At 36.8% G+C, this 11,213-nt stretch overlaps 1 protein-coding gene across 2 annotated transcripts in view; it reads left to right on the top strand.

The window, feature by feature from the left end:
* The first annotated feature begins 3,190 nt into the window (after window positions 1-3,190).
* The window catches only part of ahr1a (aryl hydrocarbon receptor 1a), a 34,466-nt gene continuing 26,443 nt past the window's right edge, over window positions 3,191-11,213 (top strand). The window contains exons 1-2 of one of the 2 annotated variants that reach the window (XM_084089517.1): window positions 3,191-3,733; window positions 4,694-4,881. In XM_084089517.1, coding sequence (XP_083945643.1) covers window positions 3,678-3,733; window positions 4,694-4,881 — 244 coding nt within the window. In that variant the 5' untranslated portion in view covers window positions 3,191-3,677. The remainder of the gene's footprint in view (window positions 3,734-4,693; window positions 4,882-11,213) is intronic. The other variant, XM_084089516.1, reaches the window with a different exon arrangement.

Below are 11,213 nucleotides of genomic sequence, written 5' to 3'. Positions count from 1 at the left end.
ATTTGACTGAATTGTTTGCTTTATTTCTTATTGTATAGCTTCTTGTACCTTTTACTTAAACTTTTATATTGGCTATTATTGATAAAACTGAAATTTTACAAAAAGAAATATGGTTTCTTGTCATTTTCTTTTTACAAGATTATCACTGATGTTTATTGCAACATTTGTACAAATGAATATATTGCCTGTAATGTGTAATTTTTTTTATTATTTAAACGAAAAGAGGTAACGTTAGGGTTGTGTTTTAAATCGTTTTGTTATAAATAGAATAACGTATAACGTGCAGTGAATAATCAATATGCGTTGCGCATGAACCACATTTGTGTCCCTATAATGTTTAATTTATTTAAATGAAAACGAAAAGAGGCAGAGTAGTGTTTTATAACATATTTCGTTTTATTGTTGCTTAAATTTGTACATACAGAGTAACAGAGATAACCGGAGTAGCAGAGCGAGCTGAGTGACGCTTTTAAGAACGCGCTGTACCATGTGCATGTAGGAGTGAGTCGCACATGGCAAGTACAAACTTTGCGTACTTAATATTGAGAAAAGCCTAATGTCGGCGCTTGTCTTCTTGTGACAAACATGTCGAGGAGCAAGAACAAGATCTGCTGTATGTCATCCATTGTAGTTTACTATGTTCTTCTTCGCGCGAAAATTACGTCGATCGAAACACCACGCCTATCAAGTAAGGGTACTGTTGGCAGTGGAAACGCTAGCCAGATCATGGTTAACAGACCCGAACCGTACCGTACTGTACCGTACCGTACTGTACTGCTCAGTGGAAACGAGCCATTATAGGCCTATAAAACTATGAGAATAAAGACATTCATTTAGGACTGATCATACTGTTTAGGTATAGGGACGGACCTGTTGTAGGTTTAAAAGTGGTAGCCTACATTTCCATATAAAACTGTCAAATTATTATTATATGTTTATATATTATTAAATTATTATATGTAACGAAATGCAATATGTATCAATGATAAAATTACAGCAAACTTGGAAAATCCTAACCATCTTCTTCACTGGGTCTTCACTTTGTGTTAGAGGAAATACATGTTTTCATATGTCTGTACAGAAAACAATGAAACCGGTTCCTTGTATTGTCCCTTAAAGGAACAGCTCATCAGACCATAGTTGCTAAAGTTGTGCTAGATAACAAATATAAAGACAGATGAATAACATAAATGAACATATATCATACTGACAGTTTGTCTCGATAAAATAGGCCTACTATGAGAATAAAGACATTCATTTGGATTAAACAAGGCTTTAAGACAATGAGCGTTAAATAAACGCAGAACAAACAGTCTATTATAATGTTGTGCACCAGATGATGCTAAAGGTGTAGGCTATTTAGCCTACTTTACAAAATACATATCAGTGGCACTGCAACCAGTCACAGAAACTGACACTATTTACCATTTTATGCTATATAAACAATGAGTTAAAACAATTCAACTAAATATAAATTGAAACAAATCTTGGTTAAAAAATTTGCTGCTTGCTCTCTGTAAAATAGCAGTCTAATCCACAGCAGTCATCGGATATGCTCATCATTATCACCATCTGCAGTTATTATGCATAAAAGACGAGGCTGAATCCAGCTTTCGTCTATAAGGTAAAATGGGAGAAGATGTCACACGCGAACATGCGCATAATTTACTTCGGCCACTTACATTATTTTATATACTGTAAGTGTAGCATATGAAATGATAATGCATCAGCCAATGTGTTAAGTGATACATTTGCTAATTTGGTGTCATAGCCCAAAAGTTAAAGTTAGCCTATTCGAAGAGGCTAGTTTTATATAATGCACATTACAGTGATATTTGTCAGGTAGGATATAGATATAGAGGCATCAGCAAATAATTTGGAATATATAGCCTATGTAAAAAAAGAAAAGGAAAAAAAAGTCATATAATAATAACTTGCATATTACATTAACATTTTCACCATTTTTTACGTCATAGCAAAGAATATTATGCCCTTATACTTCCATTAGTAAGTATTCACATTGAAGATTCACTGAATTTAAAGGGATAATTCAATTCTGTCATCATTTACTCACCCTCAAGTTGTTCCAAATTTCTTTCTTCTGCTGAACACAAAAGAAGATATTTTGAAGAATATGGGCATTCATATGGAGGAAAAAAATACTATGGAAGTCAATGGGGTCCATCAACTGTTTGGTTACTGACATTCTTCAAAATATCTTCTCTTGTGTTCAGCAGAAGAAAGAAATTCATGGTTTGGAACAACTTGAGTAAATAATGACAGAATTTTAGATGACAACCAAGCATCTTGGAATTCTTTGGAATTCTGTCTTCTTCACAATTATGGTGAGGAATGTAAAAAAACATGGCTGTGCTGCAGGCCTAATTAATGTATTTTAGTCAACAAGCCACTGTTGTTAAAGCAACATGAAAGGATGTGCAAATATTTGATGCGGTGACATTTGACCATTTGTACAAATATAAGTCATCAGATGAAACATTCCAGTCCCCAGTGTGTCTTGTTACAAAGAAATAATAATAATAATAATAATAATAATAATAATAATAAAAACATACTTATAGGCTCAGCGTAGGCCCGCAATTTAATTTTCTACATCCTCAGATGAACTTTGGCAAATTATATAATTGTAATAGTCAATGACAATAATCAAAAACAATTATAATACAGACAAAATGTGATGTCTATAAATATTTATTTTAAATATGAAATTCTGCTAAGAAGGCACATTGTTATACCTTTGTTACATCCATGTAATTAGTCATAATTTCTATCATATTCTAGTCAATTTTATTAGTATTCAGAGAGTCATCTCAACTTTCTTAATCAGTAAAGTCATTCAAAGTGGTCAAAAAAAGTGCAATTAACTCATGGCTGCATGCTATATTGAACAGCTTTAATTTTGCTTAAACATTTGGTTTTCGTTACCATGCTAAAACTGTTGTAACTTAGTATTAGTCACTACTGTCATAAAAACTAAACATAAATAAATTGCAGAATGCTTCTGAGCTTTTGACACGGTTTAAAGATATCAATTGATTATGGTTTTACAGTTCATACAGTATTACATTTATTATGGCTTAACAATAACTGATATTTTGTTGCCTACAGTTTTGTGGGGTTTGGGGTACTTGGACAAAGTACTGGTTCAGTCCATGACTGAAAAGGAATTGTAGGAAGTGGTTAGCAGGTGGTTAGTGTGAGGGAGAAGCCCTGCCTCTGATTGGACTGTCAAAACCAAATATTGGTCACAGCAGAACTGTCAAACTAACTACAAGTTAGCCCTGGACTATTATGTTAGTTAGTATATAATAGCTGAATACAAACATTTTTGGAGAGCAAAGGCTGCGTTTGAGTCAGTAGTAGTTGAGTTTTAGAAAGTTAGACAAAACTTAGCTAATGTAGTTAGACTGACAGACAGCTTGTCATTTTAGCTTAGCAATGACAGGGATGTGTTTATTCTACCCTCGTGTCAACCGTGGGCTTTAACTGTTTACTAACACAGGTGAAAGCTTCAGATTTAAAGAGCACTCTTAATTATAAGAGTAATTGTTAGTTTGTAGCCTAAAGTTTGTTTATTTGGGCAGAAAGCTAACAGCAGATTAAGTTTAGCCTGCTAGCACCACCCGACTAACCACGAATCTGTTTTTGTGGGAATTATGAGCTCCTGTAATGTTTATGCAAGTCGCAAACGGAGGAAACCTGCCCAGAAAAGGTAATAAATCATTGTTTTACTAAGGTTGCTTAGTTAAACCTATATACTCAGCTTACAGCACGGTCAGCCTGTTTAATATCTAAACCTAAAGCGGACACTTCACTATCGTTGCCTAGTTGTTTATTTATATAGTTTTTGTTACAGTAGGCTATTTCTTTATATAGTTATCTGCATATTTATTCAATTTGACTCAACTTTGAGTGATGTTATCGATGCACTCTGTCCAAAATCTAACCAGACTGTGTTTGCGAAACTTTGACGTCGTTTATAACGCGTTCGACCGTGTTTTGTGCTTGAGCGTTTTCATGAACGAAGATTTGTTCATTGCGTGTCACCTGGCAAATAAGCGATCCAGGATCAGGTGGTGAACTAATAATTTGTGCTTTCCATAATTTATATTTGGCTGCGTTATAATGAGTTCCTAAATCGGAATATTAAAATAAATTATCAAAAACATTGCGCATATGAACGTGTTCGGTTATTTTGACTATTGAAAATATAAAATTGACCTCCACTTGAATGACTTAAAAAAAATTGTGCTGAACCAAAAGTTCAAGTCAGTAAAAAAGGGCACATACATACACACACACACACGCGTTTTTTCTTCAGTTCTGTTAAAATGTGGAAAATGTTTAAATATGGGATAAAACCCTGATTTTGTGATTACATTTAATAAACAACTGAAACTATTCCAGGTTGTGGAATTAAACATTAACGACAAATATTCTTTTCAACAAGTCATTGAATATAGGTGTTTAACTTAATTTTCTATTCACATTTCACCAGGTTTCTGCATTTTCTTACCAAAATGTGGGCCATGTCTAAATACAGTCTAAAATGTTGTGATTGATTATGTCTAATAGAGCAAACTTTACAAAATATGAAATTATGAATGTCTGGCTATCCTGTCATACTAATCTGAAAGTTACAGTAAAGCCGAATGTTTTCTCTTTTTTGTAGTGAAAAGCAGTCTCCTCCTGAATGCGTCAAATCGAATCCATCCAAACGACATCGGGAGCGGCTGAATGGAGAGTTAGACAGGTTGGCCAGCCAGCTCCCTTTCCCACAAGAGGTCATATCCAAGATGGACAAACTCACCATACTGAGGCTAAGTGTGAGCTACCTGCGGGCCAAAAGTCACTTCAATGGTAATACATGTAAACCGAAGCTGCAGTTGTAACATGTGTATACTAATTGTACAATTGCTGACTGCATTTAAATTTATGGATGCAATAGTCCCAGGGGGTCTAATCCTGATCCCAGAGGACCAATGTCCTGCTGAGTTTAGCTCCAAATTCTCCAAAAATACATGCCTGGCAGCAGAGGTGGAAAGAGTACTCAAAATTTGTACTCAAGTACAAGTACCGTTACATTGCTGAAATAATACTCAATTACAAGTAAAAGTACTGGTGTCAAAAAAGTACTTAAGTAAAAGTACAAATTACTCTTCTCAAAAACTACTCAGAGTACTAGTTACTAGTTACTTTTTAGCTGGCGATAGTTAATGTATTACCAATAAATATTCAACCAAATCATAGATTTATGTAGAAAATAGCTACTTTTAACACGTTTTTACCTTATTGTCGAAGGACATTAATTAGTGGTCATGATACTGGAATTTCTAACTTCAATATGACACCTTGAAATATGTGAGTATTCAGTTGGCCTAGCCTATAATTTTTAATACCATCGGGAAAACTACCACATACTAAATATTTTAATATCTACATTTTTGTCCATCCATTTTGTCAAGGCAATCATTATTTTCAAGCACAACACTCATTGTAACAGTAATCTATTTGAATGGAAAAGTTTAATTCAAGTCTTCTGAAGAGACACGTCCACTTTATACAGTGAGATTTTAATTTAGGCTTTTGTTTACATATTTAAACATTGATCAATAACCATTACAATAATCTAACTTAAATATTTACTCACTCAGTGTATTTGTCTTTACAATAGGGTAACGTTAAAGGTGCCTTATGTAAAAATTGAGGTAAAAATATCCAAAAAATGAGCTACATGCATCAAAAGAATGAGAAGAAATAAGGGCGATGATGTCATTAAAAAAATGTCAAGTTATAGTGCTGCAGAGATATCAACCTCAATTAGCATTAGCATTAATAGCCACGGCCCGACAGGTGTCGTAATACCAGTTTCGGCCATGGGAGGCGGTATGCCGGCAACATAACCACCAGTCAAACATGCAATACACGAATAACTCGCACGGCTTGTGGGCGTACTTGAACCTGATGTCAATCGTGTGGAAAGTAGCCTACAGCCCACTACTACATTCAAATAAAATATGATAAAAAAGGAACAGAACCAGAGTAAACATTGGCACTGCTTTCCATCGCTGGAGACAACTAATGGACATGAAAAAAATGAGGTTTGACTTCGAACTTGCAACATTTCGTTTGGACTGGTAAGTAAGATGCTGTTAGTATTTCGTTAGAAGTTTGTTTTATATGTTTGTGTAGATTTTCGGGAAGTTATAACATAGAAATGTATCGAAGGCTGTTCGATAAACGTATATAACGTTCATAAATACAGTATTGTAATATAGTACACATAGCACAATCTCTATTGCTCTTTTTTTCTTGCCAACTACGTGACCTATATTATGTATATTAAATGGCTTTCCTGAGGTAAATCTGACATAATTGTTCTCCAGCTGTGTTATTGACCTCTTCACGATGATAAAAAACACTGATTGGTCGATATTATGTATGAGGAATACATTTTGGTAAGTTGTAGCCTAACGTTACTGTATCTTTCAGTGTTCGTGATTTTTTTACTATTAGCTAGTAGAGATGATCGGTTCACATGCGCTAGGGATCTGTCGTGTAACATTTACAAGCGCCAAAACGGTATTTAATTGACAGAATCTGAGAGCTGAGATTTTTTTATATCATAACTAACCTGCTCTGTCTAGTCTGTCGGTCTCCGTGTCCTCTTTGCTTCGCGATTTTTCTGTGCGTGAGAAAATTGATGTGTGGGGTGAGAGCGTGTGAAAAGTGTTTGCGTGTGTCTCACGGTTAATGCGTGAGAGTTGGAAGCTCTGGTTACGTTGGCGCTAGCTTGGTCAACATCAGCGAATGCTGTCTGTCAAATTAATGTAATTCAAACTAACAATAAAAATGTAATATGAACAAAACGAATATGAACATATTCACTGGTAAAGGTGAAGGGGAGTAGCTTGAAGATATTCATACTCTAGAGTAGACCAACTCACTTTCTGGAGGTATACTGCCCCCATCTGGTATGGAATGTGGAGTATGAATTTATTTATTTTTACATAAGGCACCTTTAACTGTTGCAATAGCTCACACACAGCACAAGGAAGCTTGATTTCAAGCTGAATTTAATTTGCAAAAAAGAAATGTAATTTTTCATAACTTTTGACAACGTTTAATTTAAGAGCATGGAGAGATTGGAGCTGGATGTCATTTGAGTCTGCAGTGAGAACCACTTGGAGAGATTCGCGAATCGCGATTGCACATGATATGACACAGTCCGAGAGCGCACACTCAATATCCGAGTCCAGTTCATTCGTATATTTGAGAGCTCGCGTCCAGTTTTCTGCGATTACATGAATGTGCCCTCGCGTTATAATATTGCACTTGTGACATTTGCCATTAAAATATGCCATAGAAACTTGCAGGTATTAATAAAATTATGCGTAATAGGTCTACCTGCAATCCCGCACTGAGAGGAGGTCAAACTCGCTGTCGTTGATGAGAGAATGAGAACGCGCAGCTGGTATCGTATCGATGTATAGGCCGAAATGAGTATTGACAGATATTTCAGTATTGATATATCAAAATATAGATATTTTGACAATACTACTATGTAGATTGTTGTTTCTCCAAACTTTCAGTCCAGCCATTAATCACTCTGAGCTCCTCGCCTCCTTTACTTATGATCAGCTCTTGTAAACCTGCTGCGACTGCGGCGGCTTTAATTCAGTCCAAATATCAGGGGTTTTATTGGTCCGTTTACGATCGAATATTTTTATTGGCTACCGAAATGCCGGTCAAAGATTTGAATATCAATTCAAATTGTACTCAGTAACGAAATGTGATTTTACAAGTAGCGAAGTAGATTACTTAGTTTAATATGTACTTGAGTACAAGTAAAATTACAGATTTAAAAATATACTCAAAAAAGTACAAGTACCCAAAAAAACTACTTAATTACAGTAACGTGAGTAGTTGTAATTCGTTACTTCCACCTCTGCCTGGCAGTAATCCTGAAGACCTTGATTACCTTGGTTCAGGTGTGTTTAATTGGGATTAGAGCCAAATTCTCCAGGAGAAGGACTGGACACCCCTGCAATAGTCCCATCCAGTTTATGCAAATTTGAAAGATTATTTGTTTATTATTTTGACTGCATCCAAAGGCAACACTTTTTCTTCCTTAATGATTAAAATGAATAAGGACATTTTTACACTGGCAGTTTAGTTCGAAAAAGTACCCGGATGACCTACTTCTTCCGGCGAGATTCTGAAGTGTGTATACGATAGACACTTTACTATCCCATGAGGCCACGGGAGAGGATTTATGAATGACAGTGAAGCGACGTAACTGACGCTGGTAGATCACATGAGGACTACATGGCGAATGTAGTACATCCAGAATTTCATTCATACTACACACACTCATACTATAGAATGTACTTTTTTTTAGCGGTCGTAAAGTAATTACTTATTTAAAATAAGTATCTACTCAAGAGAGTATGCGATTTAGGATGCTGCCTCGGACACACTTGTTCAGGAAGTAAAGTAACCTGCGCATGTGTTTTATCCGATGACAACGTCATCAACCAAACACACTTAAGAGATGACAGTTTGATGATTTACTCTGGATACGAGCGAGGGTGTGTGTGCAGTGTAATTGCTCAGAGTGGCAAATGAATGACTCGCAATTAGCTTTCTCCTCAAAAGAGTCCATTTGCAAGCCTTCATGCGAAGCACATACAGTAAACGCAAGTGTCGTTCACTTTTGTTCACTTGGTGCTCTTTGCATAACAGCACCATATTAATTAAAAGCCTTAAACCACAATATATTCACCCACATTCTCTTTTCTATCATGTGCTGTGCCCATTTGTGATGACGTAAGATGAACGCAAGAGGCTTTTTCCCTCAGCATTAAGATTTGGAAGTTGGACAGAGCAGTGCATGGAGTTCCTCTTTTTGTTTGTGATAGATTGAGTGCTTATCACAGGACATCCCGGTCTCTCAGCAGTTTTATCTCAGGATAACAAAAGGAATATGGAAAAGAAATAGGCTATGCTTTGAAATATTATAACAGTGGTCTGGAGGTTCTTTCTTCTATTGGGACAGATCATTTTTTCTTGCCGCTGTCCAAAAGTTTTACGTGTGTATGAATTCACAAAATTCAAGGCACAGATTGTGCAATGTTGGCACTTGAAAATAGATCATATTGCGCGATATAGTTGCAGTATGTAATGCATGCTCAACTGTAAGAATGAACCGATGGCCCGGGAACAGCCCTTAACATTGCTGTTGAATTCCGTTGATTTAATCTAGCCAATTAACATAGATAAGAAGATTTAGTTGAATGAATGAATTCATAGATTTTAGTTACATTATATTTGTCAAATTTCCAGTAATAAATAAATAGTAATATTGTAAAATATTGTTCCAATTTAAAATAAACATTTTCTATTAAATGTAAATCTGCATTTTGCCCGAGAAGATAGTTATCTCCACACTCAAATGGGAGGTCGAATCGAAGGTCAGGTTGGCCTTAGAAGGGGTAACGCCTCCGCCCGGTTGCCCACCGAGTCGATTGTTTGTACCGGAAGAGTTACGGTCTGAAGTCATTCGATGGGGACATTGCTCCAACATCGCTTGTCATCCAGGAGTAAACCGGACTAGCTGTTTAGTAAAGCAACGATTCTGGTGGCCATTAATGGCTCGCGACATTCGCAGTTTTGTTTTGGCTTGCTCAGTTTGTGCCATTGGTAAGACGTCTAACCGACCTCCTGATGGGTTACTCCATCCGCCGTCTGTCCCTTCGAGACTCGCGCTACCTACCTCCTGGTTTCCGGTTACAGTTTCATCACCACCATCACCTTCGTTCTTCATCGGAGGTCTGGGCTGTCCTCAGCATCCCTGTGCTGCCAAGTGCATTTCATCCCTGGACATTATCCTTCACCACTCTCACCGTCTCTGACCTACTCTCTTTAATAAATATCTTTGTACTTGCTACTGAATCATCTCCGTCATTTCATTACAAGGGGTCACTGTTTGACAAAAACCGAAACTGCATAGTGTCCCTTTAATATCACAGTTCATATAGTGTATGCATGTGTTTCAGACGAGCCTTTCACAATTATGCTCTCAAGGATGCAGTTGTACATCTTTTTTGAAATTTATAAAGGGAACAGTCCAAGTTTTGTTAAGCAAGAACCTGTCATGTAAAAAAAATACCGTTTTCCAGTTCCCAGCTTATATTCTTCCAATTATCCTGACCAGTTCAGAGGTGCGGTCAGCATTGAAGGGATTCCATGAGAAACAAGCTAAACAGGTGCGCTGATTGTTGCGTGTAATTACTCTGACTTTCTGGAGGCCATTACAGGGGAGGGTCTGGGTTTGCGTGAGCAATTGAAACCGACTTGTTGACATTTTGACTTAGGTGAAAAGAGTTACGAAATGTTTGATAGCCATTGGCTCTAGCAGCAAACTTTGACCGGAGTTGCTGTGTAGCATCAAAGACCCTGCCAAGTTTTGATCATTTGAACCAGTGTGTGGGGATCTTTAGGGTCAGACATTGCATGAGAAGAGTGCAGGAACACCAGATGAGATATGATCTCAATGTTTTGCTGGCACACACTTCCAAAATTCAGGGGTTTGTTGACACAGTGACTAAGTAATGGCATCTAGTACGTGAAGACTAGAGAGATCATTGTTCTTAATAGAAAAGAGTTTGCCTGGCAGAGTCAAGAGTACATTTTTTGTGTCTTCTTGCCAGTGTTTTGGTATTGTGGAGTTATGTACAGTATAACATCTTGAAGAATTGATGTTCCCAACAGATACATTTTCAAAACAATGAATTAGTTAATTACATGACTGGGTAGTAGTTATAACCCTATACCATGTGTCAAAATGATTGATGACTTCCGGTCCCGCCCACAGATAAGACATCTGGTCCCCGCCCTTCCGGTTGTCCGTTGAGCTGTCCCGCCCTTTCTGGCTTGTATAGATATGGATATGGATTGTCATATCGAGCGTTCGATCATGTGTTTTGACAGTTTTATCTACCGGTGTCTTTCCGGCATATGTTGTTGTTATGGTTTGCCCTATTGTCCTAGTTAGTCGTAGATCATGTGGTTTTGACAGAAAGTTTGAAGACTGTGTCACACAAGCATTATCTCTTGTGCACACGAGTTGGGTGTATTTTCTGTGTTTGTGTACTGTCTTTGCAACAACTGAATCGGACATAAACACTGAT

The sequence above is a fragment of the Abramis brama genome, assembly GCF_963993115.1.
Source record: "Abramis brama genome assembly, chromosome: 17".
In the NCBI taxonomy this organism is placed as follows: domain Eukaryota; kingdom Metazoa; phylum Chordata; class Actinopteri; order Cypriniformes; family Leuciscidae; genus Abramis; species Abramis brama.
This window is presented reverse-complemented; position numbering and strand designations above follow the sequence as displayed.